We start from the raw sequence: 19,818 nt of genomic DNA, 5'->3' as shown, positions 1-19,818 counted from the left end.
CGTCCCCATCCCCGGCTCCATCCCATCCACATCCCCATCCCATCCCTATCCCATCCCCATCCCTATCCCACCCTTATCCCATCCCATACCTATCGCACCCCTATCCCATCCCATCCCCAACCCTGTCCCATCCCATTCCTATCCCACCCCTATCCCATCCCTATCGCACCCCTATCCCACCCCAGCCCGCTCCCAGCCGGTCGGGGCGGTGCTGCGGTGGCTGCGCAGCGGCGGCGGGCGGGGCGGGCCGGGGGCGGGCGGCCCCGGCGCTTTAAAGCGGCCGCGGCGGTCGCGGTGCCCAGCGCCGGGAGCCGGGAGCGCGGCGGGCAGGGCGGGCGGGAGCGGCCGAACCCCGCAGCCCTCCCCGGCCATCCCGCCCGGCCCGGCCCCTCGGGAGCGCGGGGCAGCGCCGGGGGCGGCGGCGGCATCACCATGGTCGGGCCGGGCCGGCTGCTGCGGCTGCTGGCGCTGCTCGAGCTGCCCTGCTGCCTCCTGGAGCTGCTGCTCGGGGAGGCGGCCCGCGGGCAGGAGATGTACGCGCCCCACTCCATCCGCCTGGAGGGGGACATCACCCTGGGCGGCCTCTTCCCCGTGCACGCCAAGGGCCCCCCGAGCTCGCCCTGCGGGGACATCAAGAAGGAGAACGGCATCCACAGGCTGGAGGCGATGCTCTACGCGCTGGACCAGATCAACAGCGACCCGGACCTGCTGCCCAACGTCACGCTGGGCGCCCGCATCCTGGACACCTGCTCCCGGGACACCTACGCGCTGGAGCAGTCCCTCACCTTCGTGCAGGCGCTCATCCAGAAGGACACCTCCGACGTGAGGTGCACGAACGGCGAGCCGCCCGTCTTCGTCAAGCCGGAGAAAGTAGTTGGAGTGATCGGGGCGTCGGGAAGTTCCGTGTCCATTATGGTGGCCAACATCCTCCGGCTCTTCCAGGTAGGGCTGCCGGCGCCGGGCCGGGCGGGTGCCGGAGCCCCGGGCCGTGGCGGGGGGCTCTGCCGCCGCTCCCCGCTCCCCTCGTGCCTCTCCAGGTGCTCCATCCGCCTCCCTCCGGAGCAGCTGCCTTCCCTCCCTGCCGCCCTCCCCGTTCCAGCATCCTCCCCCGGCTCCCTTCTCCACGGTGCGTGGCGCTTTCTGGATTTATCGCCCCATTTGCACGAAGCGATCCCTGAGGGAAAGGAGAAAAAAAATAGGAGAGGAAAAGGCGATGGTTGCGCTGGGTTTGCGTTAGTGAGAGCCGTGGCTCGGGGGGATGCGGGCGCAGGGCATCCCAGCGGGACACAGCCGGGACACCGCGCGTGGAAGCCCCGGCGGTGCGGGGCAGGAGCTGGGGCCGCGGCCGCTCACGGCCCAGCGGTCGCGGAAGGTCTGGAAGGGGTCGGAGGGAGCTTTCCCCGGCGGCTCTTGACCGAGATAGGGCTGTGCGGGGCAGCTCCAGCAGCAGCCCCTTCCCGGGTCGGGGTCCCGCTGCCCCCCGGGCCCGTCTGGACGGAGCGGGGACCCGGCAGGGACCCGGGGCTGGGGGTGGTTGCAGCCCGGGAGCGCCGCTCCGCGCCCGCCGAGGCTCCGGCGGCTCCGGGAGGAGCCGAGGGATGAGCAGAGCCAGAGGATTAGAGAACCGTGTGAGTGTGTGCGGGGGAGATGCGCTGCAGCGCCTGCCCGTTTTCCCCCCCGTCTTCCCTCTCACCCCCCGAGCGTGCTGCGATCGTGCCCCTCTCGCCCCCGGGGCTGAACCTCGGTGGGTGTCGGGGCACGGAGACTTGTCACCCCCCGCTCCATCCTCCTCCCCTTCTCCGGTGCCCCAAGCCCGGGAGCGGGCATCTGGCCGGGGCTGAGCCGGGATTCGGTCCCCGGAGGGATGGGGGTGTCCCCCCGGGATGGGGCGTCCTCCCGGGGCCCCGGTGCAGCCGCCGAGCCCCCTCAGCGAGCCCCGGGTGCTCCTCGGCAGCGATCGCGGGTGCGATGACAGTGACAGAAGCGCCACCAGATGCATCGTGAGCAGCGGAGTTCCTCGCTCCCTGTCCTACGCCTTCGCATGCGGAAGGTGGTGGTGGGGTTTATTTTTATTTTTGTGCAGCGGGCGGAGAGATCCCCCGCTTTTCCCAGCTGGAAACTTGTGAGGTTTTCACGGCAAATCCCCTCTGTGCTGTCAGCAGCCGCCGATCCTCCGTATTCCCATCTGTCCGTGCCAGCTCCGGCCGCTGCAGCCGAGGCGAGCGGAGCGCTGCGCCTTCCCACCGCTGCCCCTTCCCACCGCTGCCCCTCGCTCTGCCCAGCCGGGCTCCGTCCTGCCCGTTTCCCTGAAGGAACACCGAGGATCTGGTTTTTCCCTGCTCGCCTCCCCCTCCGGGCACGTTCAAACGCGCTGTATGGCCGCGGATCCAGCGCTGTGCTCAATCCCCGACAATTCGTGCGGCCCCATCGCGCCCGTCTCCTCTTCCCGGCGCTGCCTCGGCGGGCGCAGCCCCGCTGGAGCGTGTGAGGGAGCCTGGCACCGCTCCCACCCCGGGCTGCCTCCCGCTCCACGCTCCTCGCATCGCAAACACCCTTCCCGGGCTGCGAACCAGATGATCTCATGTTCTGCGTGAGCCGGAGCCGCGGAGCGGGGAGGGATGAGCGGAGCTGAAGTTGTCTGAAGTACCGGCTCGGCAGCTGCTGAGCTGCTCGAGGCTCCCACCGGCCAGGAGGGCGGAATTACCCAGCTGTTCCACACCGGGTCTCATCCCGGAGCAAATCCTGGGCGCTCCCTTCCGAGATCTAGTTCAGAAGGAAATCCTGGGCACCGGGAGCCTTTGGGATAATGCCACAATACCTGCAAAATCCGTGGTGATTCATTACGTAATGGAGTTTGCAGAAAATAAGATATTTAGACGGTTTCTGCATTTCTGAGATACTTGTATAAACTAAATATTTTAATGTATTGTGACGAAGCATCTGTTCAAAAGTGCTTTTCAACCAAATCATCCAGAAAGCAGGAACTGGCCCATACTAAGAGATTTTACTGAATATATATTTTACGGCTTGGTTCAGCTGCCTTTAAGCAGATCTTTCATGCAGTAAAACTGTCCCCTATTGTCCTCTCCTCCTTCAAAACACGGTTCAGAACATGTTCCAGCCAGAGAGAAATAGAAAAGAACTATTTTTGGAGGAGAACTGGACCTGTTAAGCAATTAAATGCCATTGTGTGGCAGTGGGTGAGAAGCTGTAAGCTACTGGAAGGAAGAAAACTAAGTAGTCAACACAAAAATCTTGTGAGCCTTTGAAATACTCTCTGAAATTCTTGAGTGTTGCAGCTCAACACTCAGGGGTCACTGTGGGTCCAGTTTGCTTCTCAGGGGTCAATATGGATTTTACTGGCTGTGGCAGTGGGGTGAGGGGTGAGTGAGTGGCTCTTGAACACTTATTTTCATTTCCAGAATGGCTTTTCCCTCATATCTGGTAGATAAAAACTCTTTCCATCTGTGGAGGCTCCTGCAAAGAAATTTTACCTGTGTTTATATTTCTCTGTCAGCATCTTGGAAGAGAAATATTTGTGCTCTATCTTAATGTCGGGAGCAAATCCGTGTGTGTGTGTAACCAAACAGGGCACAGCAGGGGCTCCTCAGCCAGCTCCTGATGCTTCTGGCTCTTTCTCCTCAGGATGGGGAAGGTTCAAGCTCCTCATTCTTCTCTCTGCATGTGAGGTTCTGATATCTCTCCATGCAGCTCCCCTGCCTGTTCCCAATCCACCACGGAGGGTTGGGAGCATCTTCAGCTGCTGCCAACAGGTGGATCAGCCTGGGAAGGCAGTTCCTCTGCCAGGGTCCTCTGGCTGGAATTCATCCATGTAATTACTGTTGGAATTTGTAGGAGATTTCCTTTGGTTAAAAAAAAAAAAAAAGATGATGTGAAGCTTCCATGAGACCTGGGCTTGTTCCTGTGTGATGAGTCCCTCCCCCTGTCTCTGCACCTCTCTCCTCACTTATCCCTGAACTGTGCCTTGGATTGAAGATGGTGGGAATAGTTGTGGGGGGGTTTCCTCCCGGAGTGTGGGGATGGCACGGAGTCCCAGCTGGTGCTGGAGCCAAGGGAAGCTGTAACCCCCCCCTCTCCTGCCTGCCTGAGCTGTCTGTGCTGGTGGAGCCAAGCTGGGACTCGGAGCAGGAGGAGTGGTCACCACTCCCACTGAGTCACACAGGAGGTGTGGACACGCTGGTGGGCACAGAAATTGCCAGTGGGGACAGGATGCCTCCTAAGGCCGTATGTGTGAGGATTCCTCTTCCAAAATGACAACAGATGAGAGGTGGAACTGCCAAGCTTTTACCCCCAGGTTCAGTATCTGCCATTGCCAAGGACTCTGTGTGGGACCTTCCATGAGTTACTACAGTTAAAACATCCAAGAACATCTTCAGGAGCAGGTCAGACCCCCCAGCTGAGCAGGGCTGGGTGTCTGACTCCCTCTGGAAGCCAGTGCAGATGAGCTCTCTCCAGCCTGGCCATGGCTCCTCCTGGGAGGGGTTGAGCTGGGAGGTGCCCCTGCTTGGATGCTTTATTTTTCCATCCCTGTTACTGACCTCCATCCTCTCCAGCAGCAGGGTGGCAGTGCCCTGACAGGAGTTACAGTGGGACACTGTGCCCTCTGGGAATGCATCCCCCCTTCTCCTGGGGGCTGTACCCCATCCCCATCCGGCTGGGAAGGGGCTGCTCAGCCAGGAATGTGGGAGCAGGGCTGTGAGCCCAGGAGTGTGCCCAGGAGTGTACCCAGCCCCAGGGCTGTGAGCCCAGGAGTGTGCCCAGGAGTGTACCCAGCCCCAGGGCTGTGAGCCCAGGAGTGTGCCCAGGAGTGTACCCAGCCCCAGGGCTGTGAGCCCAGGAGTGTGCCCAGGAGTGTACCCAGCCCCAGGGCTGTGAGCCCAGGAGTGTGCCCAGGAGTGTACCCAGCCCCAGGGCTGTGAGCCCAGGAGTGTGCCCAGGAGCGTACCCAGCCCCAGGGCTGTGAGCCCAGGAGCGTGCCCAGCCCCAGGCCTGGCTGTGCTGCAGCTCCTCGGATTAATGCACCACGAGGGACAAGCTGGTGTGTGCTGGAGCGTGGAGATGTCGGTGCACCAACACTCAAGGGTGTCAGTGACTTTTTCAAAACACAGCTCTATTAGAGCACACCAATAAATAGCAGGGTGATTGTAAATTAAATATCTCTCTTAAAAATAACAGAGAAACAATTTGGAAAGCTGTTTCCAAATGCATCAGGGAGTTCAAGGCTGTATGGCTTTAGGCTGCTGGTTTTGCTTTGGGAAAAGTACTGTTCTTTTGCAGGGTCGTGGCTTTCCTTACAAATTTAACTCCATGAAAATTCAGTAACTGCGCTGAAAAAAACATTGCCAAGTGTTTCATATTTTCTGGGAGTTAAACTATTCAATATGAGGAATAACAGCATCCTGATTTCTTTCTTTTTTTTTTTTTTAACACTATAAAACTAATTTTTGGGCTCCCTTACAACTGCAGGCTTCTCATGACAAGCTTCAGCAATGAACAAATTATTGCTTTGGGTTTGTGTCTTTGGTGGATGTAATTTGAAAGAGTCAATCAATAATTGCTTGTTCTTCTCTAAATACCTTTCTGATTTTATCAGGGGTGGCTCTTGTTGCCCAGAGGGGGCTGTTAAAAAACTCAGGGAATTTTTTTAGTTAGAAAAGTGGGATAAGGGAGTGCAGTGAGGTTGGGAGTGTGAATTGGAACGTGCCTGGTCTCCCTGGGGGCTGTTGGCTGCTTTTCCTTCCTGCTGAAGGAGGGAGATGACAGTTGCAGTCCCGCCTTCTGCTCCAGACACAGTAATCACAAAAATGGGATTATTTGGAAAGGGATAGAGCTTAGAAATGCAGCTCTGAGCTGGATGTTGCTCTTTCCTTGGAAATTGCACACCCTTTTCCAAGGCTCTCTGAGGGAGGATGTCCTGGCTGAGCTGTGGTTCAGTGGGGATGGGATGGGATGGGGTGAGGACGGGATGGGATGGGATGGGATGGGATGGGATGGAGCTCTGCCTCGGCTGCTGGTTCCAGGGAATGATGGAAACACTGGAGCTGCTGCTGCTGGGAGTGCAGCTCAGGCACAGGGAACAGGGGCTGTGTGAGAAGGGCTGGGCAGAACCTGTGATCCCGTGGCTGCAGGACACCCTCTGGAAGGGTTTGTTTGTGCATTAAGTTCATGTTGCTCAGCTCATCAGGTTCTAGAAACTCCTTCAAATCGCAGAAAAATGTTTGCAAACTGGTTGTTCCTCCCTCTCTCCTCTCAGTTTAGGTTCTCTGCAGGAATATGGGATATGAGACCATTCCAGGGGATAGAGTTTCCATTCCAAAGGCATGTGTTGAGCCCCTCCTGCTGACCTTCACCTAAGGAGATGGTGGGAAATGGCCAGTTTAACTGACTGCAACAAACCTGGGCAGTCACTGGTGTTTGGGAGGAAAACTAACACACTTCAGCAATATTTTTCTCTAGTTGCTAATTTATTTTGAACTCATTACCAGATTATTGCATTTTCCTCTCCTAACTTTAAATAAGACAATAGTGGCTTTGGGAGGTGGAGTAATAATTCATTTTATAAAAGACATTTCAGGAGAACTCTACATTCTTCAGTTACTCGTGTAGAGAATGGAACAAAAAGCTGTAAATAGGAAACAGTAACTTTAATTCTTTGTCTCTTCTCAAAAAAAAGGGCCTTTGTGTTCCTCAACAAACTTTCATTTCCTCAGCCTCTGAATATTTGTCCTTGTTACTGAGGCACCTAATACATGTCAACGTGCTGAGCCACCCAGTGCTGATGTGTCGTGGCTGAAATATTAGGCTGCTTTGAGTGGATGTGGAATCTGATTTTCCCTGTATAAATCAAAAGGAAAGGAAAGCCCTCCCTTCAAGAGCTTCACATGTGGGGATACTAATGGGAGGTTGGAGGTGCTGTGAATATATTTCTCTGGAACACAGTGTTTTGGAGGTAAAATTCATTTTCTTGACAAGGCAAAATTCAATATTAGCAATAATCTTGGTGCTTAATCTGTTTTCGAGTGTCTCTCTTGGGGTAGAAGGGACTGCAAAGAGTCATTTGGAAGGAGAGTGGCTCTGCCAGGAGAGGGATGCTCGTCCATGGAGAGGGACAGGGAGAGATGATGGGCAGAGGATTCCCTGGGAGCTGGGGCAGAACAGGAGGGGCAGGAACAGGCAGCTGGTGCAGGCAGAGCAGATATCCAGCAAGTTCACTTGTGCAATTCCCAATTTACTCTTTGAAATGAAATAAGGTGACCTCTCTGGAATGACAAATGGAGGGATCCTTTCAAGGCATTAATTTTTATGAAAGAAATATTGATCTGGTTTTGAATCTCATAACACTAATACTGCAAAACTACATGTGCTATATTCTGTATTTTATTCCATTAAATGAGTTTCGCTTGGAGGCATTAAAACCATCCAACACAATACTCTGTTTCATAATATCAGATGTTGTTATTTCTATTTATAGTGATATTCAAATTAATCTCAATGAGTGACAATGCTGACTGTCCCAGACGTTGGACTATGATGAATTTTATCATAATATTGGGAGATACGAAGCATGTAATTAAGGCTGTTTGGAGAGCATGGAATCCAATATAGTCAGGTCATTAGTGTGCTGGGGTGGGTACCCAGGCAGAGAGAAATCTAAGGGAAAACAAGGATTCCTCAAGCTCTCCTCGTTACTGATGATTCACGAGGTCCTGCAGAGCCCTGTGCTGAAGGCAGTGGAGCTGTTCTGAGCCACCACCAGGGCAGCTGGGGATAAACCCGGGCCTGAAATGGGGTGCCCTGCCCAGCCCAGGGCACATCTGCAGGGTCACTGGAGTGAGCTCAGCCCTGCAGGGCTTGCACAGCTCTGCCACGGCTGCTCCAGCACGAGGAGAGACTCCAGTGGCAGTGATGAGTGTGTTGGGGTGCTCTGGAAGCTCTTTAGTGTCCCTGTGCCCCCAGAGCACAGGGCTGTGGTGCCACCTCTGTGCAGTGGCACTGCAGAGGCTGCTGTGACCCCTGTTCTTTGCAGCTCAGGGGTGCTGGGTGGGATGGAGCCCGTGCTGAGGGGGGTGTCCAGCCATGGGGGCTGTGTTTGGTAGCAGGGCCCTGTGCCAGCACTGTGCCCCTGCAGCCCCGGGGTCAGGGACAGGACAGAGCACCCCGGGCACGTCTGTGGTGTGTGGGGTGGCCACAGGGACCTTCCCGGGGGTCTCGTTCCTTCCCCAGGGGAAGGTGCCCCTGTCTGGCAGAGGGGCTCCAGCAGTGCTGCCCCAGGCCCTGGCACTCAGGCTGTGTGTGGTGAGGGACGTTTTGCTGTGTCATTTGGGATGCTGAGAGCCATTAACATGCAGTGTGAGCAGAGTGGGCTGCTGGATCTGCTCCTCTGCCTCGGCTCAGGGGTGGTGCTGGCCAGTGCCTCCCTTCCCAGCCCTTTGAAATGAACTTGGCACACGTTCCCAAAGTCCTGGGACGTGCTCCTGGTCGTAAATGGCCTTTCTCTGCGCGTTGGCATCGTTTGAACACTTGGACTGCCCGGCCTCTGATTGGCACGGGAAGAGGAGGAAGCCTGGAGACCTCCCCTTCCCAGTGCCATGTGCTGCCTGCTGTGGGGCAGGGACAATCTTCTCATGTTCAGGGCACATTCAGGGCTCTGTTTTTTGTGGAAAGCGTTGCCTGAGCTCTGGGGGAGGAGGGGACAGTTCAAGCACTCGTAGGTCTCAAAATTTCATCCTCATGATGGGTCTGCTTAATGTCTGTGACCATGGTCGTTTTTATGGATGTTTTTTGATATCTATATAAATACAGATATACAGAAATATTATTTTTGGTAGATATTCATGCTGTAAATATGACCTGGTTTTTAAGGTCTTGCCCAGGGATGGGGCTGGAAGGGGAGAGCAGGAACTGGAGTTGAGCCGTGGTGGGTGAGGAGAGGATGGAGCCCAGCTCTGTGACCATGGACTGCCACTGCTGTCACTGCCCACAGCCCTGGCACCTGCTGCTTTGGCTTTTCCATCCTGTCTGTCTGGCACTATCAGAAGGATCAATGATGTGATTAACAGAGAAAAGCTGTGGTTGAGGAACACTGAACCACCCCAGAGGCCTTCAGCAGCACCAGCACCGGGTTGTGTTTGGGCTGGGCTGCTCCTGTCTGGGGATGAGTGAAGGGTGGACAGGCAGGAATTGTGATGGAGAGCAGGGGAAGAGCGTGGAGAGGTTGGTGTGTGGCTGGTGCAGGGGGAGGTGCTGGCAGGAGGATGTTCTGTGGGAACAGCTCTCCCTCTGCTCACACCAGCAGAGCCTCAGGTCATTCCCCAACAGGAGCTCTGGACCCTGGCATGGGCACAGGGGGTGGACAGCAGGGCTGTGGGGGCTCCTCCCTTCATGGCAGCTCCTGCCACCTTGGTCTGTGCCTGGAGGTGCTCAGGGACCAAAGGGAGAGCAGAGGTCAGGGTGAGGAGGTCACTGCAGCCGTGTGGAGTGGTGTGAGCGCAGCCCAGGGCAGTGCCAGGCAGGGACACGGAGTCCCAGGGAGGGGACAGCCCAGGAACTGGCACTGGGCCCTTGCTGCAGCCCGGGGCAATCCTTGCTGGAGCTGCTTTGCTGCTTCCAGTTCAAAAGCTGGCTAATCTGGGCCTGGCTCGGTGTCATCCCAGCACTCCCTGCCAGGGCTGATCTCCCTCAGACCTTGTCTCACGGTTTTACAGCTCTCTGGGCTTTGCACTCACGGGTAAAACAACTGCTGACACAGCCAGACCCCTCAGCTGGAGCTGTCCTGAGAAAGGACTCAGGTCCAGGTTCTCCTCAGGTGGGTTGGGACAATCCCAGCTCTCTCCCTCCACTGGGGATGTCACATTGCTGTGGCTGCAGCAGCAGGTGACAAACAGCCCAGCACTGCCCCAGGGACCACAGCCAGGGCCATGGGGCAACACAAACCCCCAGGATGGGCAAGCACTGCCACTGGCTGTGCTGCAGCCTCCAGGGAGGCTTTAACACCCCTGGTCTCTGGGAATATTGATAATAGCATGGTTCTAGGGGCTCTCCAGGGTGAGCTGGACAAACCATCCTTATTGTCCATAACCCAAATTTCGGTGACAGGAATGCAGTGTGAGAGTGAATGTTTATTCGTGCATGTGCTTTTGTAGCAGCCATTTATTCCTATCCTGCACAAAGGCCCTAATCCCAACTTTCCCTGGAAGTGTCCATACATAAACAGGACTGTGAATGTAAAGATAAGAGAGGATGGAAACACTCACTTGACTTAGCACAGTTTTCCAGCATTTTCTTTGGATGGTGCAGCAGTGGCTGAGGTTGGTGGGAGGCAGAAGCTGGACAGGGATCTGGCTGATGCCCTTGGACAGTTTCAGGCATCTTTTGTCCTGGTACCATCCCCTCAATCCCCACTCTGGCCCCCTCAGCTGCTCCCCTCCCATCTGTGGGGTCAGGGGTGGTTGGTGCAGCTCCTGTGCCAGCTCCTTCCGTGGAATCACAGGATGGTTTGGGTTGGAAGGGACCTTAAAGCCCATCCAGTGCCACCCCCTGCCATGGCCAGGGACACCTTCCACCAGCCCAGGTTGCTCCAAGCCCCGTCCAACCTGGCCTTGGACACTTCCAGGGATGGGGCAGCCACAGCTTCTCTGGGCAACCTGTGCCAGGGCCTCCCCACCCTCCCAGGGAAGGATTCCTTCCCAATAGATGGGATCTGTGCAGCCAGGCTGGTTCCAGCAGGTGCCTCAGTTCTTTTATAAACTTTTCTGAGGAATATTCCACAGCCTTCAAGAAAGACTATTTTTTCCCTCTTAATACTCAGCTTTTATCCTCTTTGCTGGAAATGTTCCTGCTTTGTTTTGGCTGTATTTTCACAGCAGGTTTTGAGGCTTGAGTGCAACACAAGATGCAGTTGGGATGAACTGAAACAAGGCTTTTGCGCTCTCTTTGATACTGGAAGATAGAACCAAAAAGTAGAGGTTTTGAACACTTTAGTGGGAGAGATTTATCCCCAAGGTGAACATGCACTGAGGTGGGACCTGTGGGACTCCAGCTCTGCCTGAGTCAGACTCAAGGTGTCACCCCAGATTTCCAATGCTCTGGGCTGGTACCAGTGTTTATTTTAAATTCTGTCCATCCCAATAACGTGTTTCCAGCCTGGACTACCTGTGTTCAAAACCAACCCAATAAAAACCCCAGAAGATGTTTGGTTCCACGGCAGCCCTTGTTGAAAGAACCAAAATTTGTCCAAATTTAGAAATAATATAATCTTGATTCTCTCTATTCACTGTCTTTGATGACAAGGACAGAGGGTTCAGGATCCTGAGGGACCTGTGTCCCTGCATTGTCTCAGGTGGAAAAGCCCAAGTTTGGGGCCTTGCAAGTTTGGTTTCTCTCCAGCCATTTCAGGGTTTGTATAGAGCAAAGCATCCTGCAGGCTCACACACCAAAGGTTTCCTAATACATTTCTCATTCCATAAATATTTTAATAACAGTAATTATGCACTCATCAGAATGGAGGTTTGTTTCAATGTCATTAAATTCAGCCCCATAATTCCCTGCAGGGTATTTTTGCACACAGAACAAGCTGGGTGCAGTTGCTCTGTGCAGACCTGGGGACACAGGAGGGACCTGCACCCTGCAGGATTGTGGCCAGGAGGTTCAGCGTGTTCCACGTGCCAGGGAGAGCAGGACAGAGGGAGTTTTTCCTCTCTGAGAGTGGAGGATTTGAGCCTCTTTCCACCAACAACAACCCACGAGCTCCTTGGAGTGATGTCTCAGCTGAGATGCCCGGGGAGGTGCAGAGGGGCCGGGTGTGCCACGGTGGGTGTGAGTGTTGGGGGGCACTGGGAGCCCTCTGTGCACCCCATGCTTGTGGCTTGGCATCAAAATGGCACCAATTGACTTTTTAAATGAATTTACAAATCATTTTTGTCATCAGCCTGAACTTTTGATGTGCAAATTTGTTTTTAGCTGCCTTGAGAGAAACCCAGCTGAGTTAGTGCTGGAAGTTCATTGCCAAAGGAAGCTTCACCAGACCAACCACAGGTCTCACAGCACAGTCCCTTTTCCCCAGGGATGTGGCCTGTTCCCCTGGGACAGCCATGCATTCCCTGATTTATAAGCACCTCTGCTTGCTGTGCACAGCTTGGCTATGGAACTGTAAGGTGCAGGTTAATCTGATGGCTGCTGAAATGTAATACTGGGATTTAATGACAGCTCACAAGAGCCCAGACAGCAGCACCACCAGCAGAGACAAGACTTGGTGCCCAGAGTTGTTTCCCATGTTGATCCCATCAAGACAGACTCCTAATGGGCAGGATTGAGGCCAAATCCAATCTAATAAAAAAATGGCAGGAATAAATAAAAAGTTAAAGGCGAACTGTCAACTCAAATTTAGCTGGAAGTTGTTATTTTTATAGAAATAAAATCCAGCACTAATAGAGATGGTTTAGTGATTTTTAAAGCAGGTAATTTTGTGGTAGGACTTGAATGCACAGAAATTATATTGACAATAGAAATTAATTAAATGACTTTTTGTGGGTTTGTGGTTTTTCTATCTGACAGCAGGACAGAAAATCTCAGAGTATCCAGATGATCTTTAAGGTCCTTTCTGACCCAAACCATTCTATGACTGGCAATACAAAAAGGAGATTACCTTCTCAAGGTGTGTCTACCACGGCTACAGTGAAGGATTTTCCAAACTGGGAAAAGCTGATTTGATGCTCTGATTCTCCAGCAAGTCTGGGACAACTGGAATGGACAATTGGCAGGGGCTGCCCAGGGAGGTTTGGAGTGCCCAGCCCTGGAGGTGCCCAAGGAAGGCCTGGCCATGGCACTCAGTTGTCTGGGCTGGGGGACAAGGTGGGGATGGGGCACAGGGGGGATCCATGGGTTGGGAGGGCTTTTCCAACCTCAGGGATGCTGGGACACTGTGAACTGGGAGTCTGATGTCTGTTCCAGTGCTTGGGAACATCTCCTCTAGCAGAATGTTGGTCCCTGGATGAAGTGATTTTGTACTTTTTGGGCTTCTGGAAGTTGACACAAAAATCTTAATTTTCCGTCTGCCTGCAGTGACCATGGTGGCACCAGCCCTGAGGGAGTGACAGCTTGTTTGCACTTGTTTAGCTAATGGGAGTGTGGAAGTGGAGAGATGTCTTGCTCTGTGGCAGTGGAGCAGTGACATTCTGGCTCTGGGGAGGATGCCCAGGGCAGCTACAGGAGTCCATCTGTGTGTGACACCTGGAGGTCCCAACTCCTCTCCATGTGAGACAGGGCTGCAGAGCAGAGCTGCTGGAGTCCATGGCAAAGCAGCTTTCCTTCTTCAGGAGTGTTTTGGTGACATGGTAAACTGTGAAGAGCATTAAATCCGTGAAGAAATGAAAGAAATCACAAATACATTTTTTCCCACCTGTGATAAATGTATTTTGCTAGAAAATCAAATTGTTATTAAAAAAAGCCTCCCAGTCCTGTGCTTATTTTCTCGGGAAAAATCTCCTTACATTTCAGAAGAGAATGAACTAACTGAGCACAAAGGCACTGAGGAATGAGGCTGATAACTCATCTATAAAATGTCCTGCCTGAGACCAGCCAGGCTGGTGGTGCTCTGAGAATCCATCTGCCTGTGGAGCAATAACTGCCCCTGAGCTGTGCACCAGGGGCTGTGCTTGTGGTCAATGAGGGTGTGGACACACAGCCCTGGTTGTTCCCAAGTGTGCCCCTGTGACACCACGACCCTTTCCTGAGGATCAGGACCAGGAGTTGGTCCCGGCTCCAAACCTGGCTCAGCCCCAGGGAAAACAGCCTGTGCAGAGCTGGAGGGGGTCCTGCACTGCAGCCTGCCTTGGAACACTGCATCATGGAATTATTCAGGTTGGGAAAGTCCTCCAGGTCATAAAGTCCAACTTTTGGGGTGGGTCTGGGGCTCCTCTGAGCCCAGGCAGGGCAGGCTGTGTGTCAGCAGGGACACGCTGCAGGAGGAGCTGAGGGGTCACATCCCTGCTCTGAACCAGGAAAAAGTTGTGGCAGTTTATTGAAAATATCAACTGTTCCTTGGGGCAAACCCACTGATTTGTGGCACCTCTGCAGCAAATTATTGTATGGATTTTTAGGTAGTTGTTTATTGATACTTATTGCTTTGGTTTGCTTTTTTTGCTACTTTTTCACATTGAATTTTCAAGAATTGAATGTGTGTTTCTCCCTCTTCCCAGAGAAGCTGTGGCTGCCCCATCCCTGGGAGTGTCCAAGGCCAGGCTGGACAGGGCTTGGAGCAACCTGGGCTGATGGAAGTTGTCCCTGCCCATGGCAGGGGTGGCACTGGATGGGCTTTGAGGTCCCTTCCAACCCAAACCATTCTGTGATTCCCTGATTCTCTCCCTCTGCTGTTCCTCACTCCCCCTCCTGAGCAGTTTGGAAAACTGGTCTGAAAGTTGACCTTAATGACCCAGGTGAATGTAGAGAAGATGCTGTTGGGTTCATGAACTGAAGACTTGTTCTTGTGCCATTATAAAGGTGTCATTGAGGTAGCAGAGCAAACAAACTGTTGTTTGTCTCCCCCGCTGTTCCTGTAGCTCATGTTAAACCTTTTCACTCAAATTATAATAAATACAGCACAAAAATAACAACAATAACGAGGTGCAGTTTAAACACAGCTGGGGGAAAACGATCCTTCTCAATTGAACTGTTTGTACTGCTCATGAATCTTCTTGTCATATTTGTTGACTGAGATTTTTTGGTTTTAATGGGCTCCATGAAGACAAATGAAAAAATGCCAGTTATTTAATGAAATAAAATTGCACTGAGGTTTGTGCAGCTCTACCTCTCAGATTTGTGCTTTCCATTATTCCTGGAGTTCTGAAAGTTCCTGGGTGGGGCTGTGGGTTGCTGAGAGGTGAGATGGAGCTTGGGCTGGAGCACTGTTTTGTGTGGTGTTACCTCTGGGAGTGGCTTCAAACTGCCAGAGGGCAGGGATAGATGGGATATTGGGAAGGAATTGTTCCATGGGAGGGTGGGGAGGCCCTGGCACAGGTTGCCCAGAGCAGCTGTGGCTGCCCCATCCCTGGAAGTGTCCAAGGCCAGGTTGGACGGGGCTTGGAGCAACCTGGGCTGGTGGGAGGTGTCCCTGCCCATGGCAGGGGTGGCACTGGATGGGCTTTAAGGTCCTTTTCAACTCCTTCCATGATTCTGTGATGCAGGACCCATGACTGCACTGCAAACCCCCCTCCTGCCCTGCAGAGCCTGGAAGGGAAGTGTCTGTGCTTTGGGAATTACCTGGGACACTCATCCCAGGGAAGGGGCATGTTCAGTGAGTGACAGTCTGTCACTGCAGGGCAAAATACCTTGATAAGCTGCAGCAATTTTAAAATAGAAGCCAGGGAGCAAATGGCCTTGCAGGTGAGAGCACTGAGAGAGATGGGAATTGGTCCTAATGGGCTCGAGCTGTGCTGGGGATGGAGGGCTGGGAGCTCAGCCAGGGCACTGAGCTGCAGGGGGGAGCACAGGGGCTGCTCTCTCCTGCCTCACCTTAGCAGATTTATTTTTACTCTTAATTTTGACAGAGAACTGCCTCAGGCTTGATCTTCAGCTTGTTTGGGTGCAGTGAGGGGCTGCTGGCACCAGGCTGGGGCTGCTTCTCCTGGGGGTGGTGGGGAACCAACTGCAAACCCACAGGTTTAGCCTCAGGTAGGACTTGTAAGTGCCACTGTGGTACTAAGAATATACAAATTGCTGTAATGACAGTGTGTAAAGAGTTGGGGTTTGGCTGGAGGGAATTTGCCAGCAGAATGGCCGAGATTGCCCTGCCCTCAGGGTTTGGCTCATGCTCTTTGAGAGACAAACACAAAGTCTACCCAGAAATCACCAACCCCACTTTTTCTTCCAGAGCTTTGGGAAGAGAAATCCCTGCCAGTAGTGTAACAGGCTAATAAAGTGTCTTCTCATGCAGAAGAGTGTCCTGTGCACTCCTAACAGGGATTGATCTCTGGCTGCCAGGGTTGCTGAGTTTTCAACAAGCGTCTCGTGGCTGGAAGATCCCAACTGACGGGGAGAAGGTGCACGTTAGGTTGGCAATTAATTAAGTGTTGCTGCTTTTAGTCAGGTGGATGTGCTGGTTTTGTCAATGGTAGCAATGTGATGGGACATGGGAAGATTTGTGCTGGAATCTGCTTTGGGCTTTGGCAGAATAGAATATTTGTGCTGGAACTGGCCTTGGGCACAACTGAAGGCTGAGGATGAACATGGAGCTGTGAGAATCCCAACCCCACCTGCCTGAGGAGCAGTGCCTTGTTCTTGGCAGTACAGAGGGAATCAATGATATCTTTAATGTCTGCCTAAGAAACCTGATCCCTCGGTGTCAGTGGTAAAGCCTTGCTCTGGCAGCTTCAAAAATGCTTGTGCTGAGCTCTGCTAGGCCCAGCTCAGCTTGAACTGGTGAGTGAAAATCCAGCCTGTTGAGATTTTGGGCACTGCTGGGGTGGATCCCAAGAGGAGGCAAATATATCCCAGTGTTATTGTTTTTAATTTGTGTTAAAATGAATTTCTCAGGTTAATTACTTGTTGGGTTTTTTTTACCCCACTTTGCACTTTATCATTATGTATCTCCAAATGAGGTTTTAAATTCACACCTTGTTGACAGGAACATTATTCTGGGGATTAGTGATCCCAGCTTGCCTGGGAAGTGTGTGAGCAGCAGCATCTCTGAGGTCCTGGTGAGACAGGAGCAAAGAGCCACAAATAGACCTGTCTGGATACAGGGAGGGATGTGACCATATGCTCAAAGATGTGATCACACTCTTGGGACTTGGCACTTTTTGGAAAAAAGGCCCCTACCCTGTCAGAAAAAACACTTAAAAATACAGATTTGTTTAAAACCTTGCAGACATAAGCCTGCCTCAAACCTCCAGAACTCCAAGCCATGGGAAGGGGGAACAATTAGTTCAATGAGAGAGTAGGTTCTCACAGTAACCCCTGGCTACAGGGGTTGGGGATATGAAATTCATGCAAATACAATTGCAACAGCAGTAAATATGCTCTGAAGTGCTCAGGACATTTCTCAGGTCTTTCTTCAGTTGAGGAAAGAATCTAAACATGTAAACAGTATATGTTTATAGGCCTTTTTAAAATTTTTATTCAATTTGGGATTGGCAGATGTGTTAAAAGTAAGGAGCCTCCTGCTCTCCAGTGTAATGATACTCATTAGTACAAAAAACCTGATGAAATTTGACTCAAATCTTACATGGTAGAAAATTATGCACGTGTGGTGTATGAAGTGAAGCCCAAAGGGAAAATTCCTGTGTGTTGGAGACCCCTCAGAGACTCAGCTCCTCCCACTGGGGCTTTGGCACTTTGCAGCTCTCTGCTATTGAGTTCATTAATCCAGCACTTCTAATGGTTATTTTGGCTTCCCAAGTGCTTGATCCTCTTCAAAGAGTCGACATCCTCTCAGAGCATTAGTTCCTCCCTGGCATTGTGATGATAAGGTATTGATGAGAAAACCTGGAAGATTAAGACTTGAGTTGAGTGAGGGTTGGACTAACCTTAATTAATGCTGTTGCTGCTCCTTCTCTGCCAGTTCATCTGCTCTTAATTAATGTTGTTAAAAAGGCATTAGAGATATGTGATTATAGACTGATTTAGAAGAGCAGTGAGGTGGTGAGAGGCTGTCAGGGCAGACAAAAGGCAGGAGCAGGACAGCAGTGCCCAGCCTGGCCCATCATCTGCACCCAGGAACCAGACAGGGTGTCCCTGGCTGAGCTGACCTGTGCCTCAGGATTAAATACAAACTGCACCCAGCTGAAAATGTGAATCCTTTCCAGTTTTGCCCATTTTTATTGACTCCTGTAATTGCCCTAATGAGACACTGCATTAAGTTGTCTCGTCTCTCCCACCCACTATTTTTTCTTCAGCTTTTCTCCAAGTGGGTTTTTTTCACATGTGCTGCTCTCATCCATGGCCCTTTACATTAACAGTTTGAAATGACAGTTCTTCTATATCTTTTTTAAAATGTTCTCGGGGGAAATATGCTTCAAACAGGGAAATTGTACGTTTCATTATCAGAAAGGTTTCAGGCTTTATCGGAGTCTTTTTGTTATAGTTGTCATGGAGGTTTTTATTATTATTGTTAAATTGAATAATGGGGAGGAACCTGTTCTTAAGCCTTTGCACAAGAAGTAAAATTTAAATCCAGATAAATCTGCTGTGTTTGTAAAAGTGACTCTAAGGTTAACTGCATTTAGTTACAATCGTTGGAAGTGCAGCTTTGTTACTTCATCTGAATTAGAAAGCAGGGGTTTTGCAGCTGTAATAAGGGAAAGTAGAACCCAAATTTCAAAGGCAGATTGAATATCTGGGAGTTATTTTTCAGGGACTGTTTTCTTGGTAATCAGAGGAAACCCTCCCTTACCCTCCCAGGGCTGCTCCAGGAGCCCAGCAGGGATGGAGCCTTTGGCACTGACATGGAAAGAGATCTTGGAACCATGGAGTGGTTTGGGTTGGAAGGGACCTTAAAGTTCATCCAGCTCCACCCCTGCCATGGGCAGGGACACCTTCTGCTAGCCCAGGTTGCTCCAAGCCCTGTCCAACCTGGCCTTGGACACTTCCAGGGGTGGGGCAGCCACAGCTCCTCTGAGATGTTTCAGACAGACCTGAGGGTGGATTTTCTTTGTGGTAAGCACCAAATGCTCCCATTTGGGTGGGACTGAGATGCTGCCCAGGATGAGCAAGTCAGACACATCCTGTCTCAGGACAGGCTGAGCAGGTGTCACTGGCACTGCTCATCCTCCTGAACTTGGTAGTTTAACCCAAATAACTGTGGGTTCCCTACCTCTGGCATCACCTGGTTGGCACAGGCAGCATGGTCAGAGCATCCTCACCTGCACCTCCCTGCTGTGTTTGCAGCAGCATCCCCTCCATGGACACGTGCTCTGCCCCAGAGCTCAGCTGGAGAAATCCCTCTCCCAGAGCCAGGGTGTGATTGTTATTCTGCATTAACCAAGGGTTTGTGATTGTTATTCTGCATTAACCCAGGGTTGTTCGTAGCCATCAAAGATCCCTGGCATGGCAGCAGCTCCTGAATTCTTGGGGCTGGGATGGAGAGTGAATAAGCAATGAGGAGATGAAAAGCTGGGATGTGAGTGGGCTCCTGGAGTCACGGCAGCCAGAGGAGCAGAGGCAGCAGAGTGGAACCTCTTTGAAATGTGGGTCGGCTTCAGCAAATGGTTTTGAAATAGTTTTGTCTGAAGGAAAAAAAAAGGAGAGGAGTAGTTTGAAAATGTCAATAAAATAATAATTCATCTCAGCATATTCAGGCTGCCAGGCTTCAGGGAGCTCCCAGTTCAGAGAAAGCATGAAATGTAAATACTTTATCTAATGTTGGCTGTGACCATCAGCCTCATTATGCCTATGAAATTCATCAGTTTTGCCTATGGATGCTGAAATTTGTTGACAATCAGGAGGAAGAAGAGTCCCTTGAATTGTTTTGATGTGATGCTGTGGGAACTTTCCTTGGATTTACCACTGGAAGGGAAATTGCAGGAGGCATTTTAAAATAACAAGTGCAGATCTTGACCTTTTAACAAAGCCTTTGATGGAAGATGTGAAAAAATGGAATTCATTAGAATACTTCTAATTTCCTGACATTCAAATAGGAAAGACTTTCTCAACGTGCATCTTCTCCAACAGTGATTGTCAGATGTTGTAGTTTAACAAAGGTCCCTGGACTCTCCACAAGCCAATGAACCCAAGGGTTGAGTTTAGAAGTATCAGCTCTACAGAAGGAAAGAATTTCTGTGTCTACGTTGCTGTCCTACAGTTCAT

At 51.9% G+C, this 19,818-nt stretch overlaps 1 protein-coding gene across 5 annotated transcripts in view; it reads left to right on the top strand.

Annotated features, from left to right (window-relative positions):
* Positions 1–432: 432 nt before the first annotated feature.
* The window catches only part of GRM7 (glutamate metabotropic receptor 7), a 226,820-nt gene continuing 207,434 nt past the window's right edge, over positions 433–19,818 (top strand). For 4 of the 5 annotated variants that reach the window (XM_017827089.1, XM_017827084.1, XM_017827085.1 and 1 more), the window contains exon 1: positions 433–942. In XM_017827089.1, the coding sequence (XP_017682578.1) occupies positions 433–942 (510 nt within the window). The remainder of the gene's footprint in view (positions 943–19,818) is intronic. The other variant, XM_017827088.1, reaches the window with a different exon arrangement.

This window comes from Lepidothrix coronata, unplaced genomic scaffold (genome assembly GCF_001604755.1).
Source record: "Lepidothrix coronata isolate B3197 unplaced genomic scaffold, Lepidothrix_coronata-1.0 Scaffold134, whole genome shotgun sequence".
NCBI lineage: Eukaryota > Metazoa > Chordata > Aves > Passeriformes > Pipridae > Lepidothrix > Lepidothrix coronata.
Note: the sequence above shows the minus strand (reverse complement) of the source record. Positions and strands in the feature narration are given on the sequence as shown.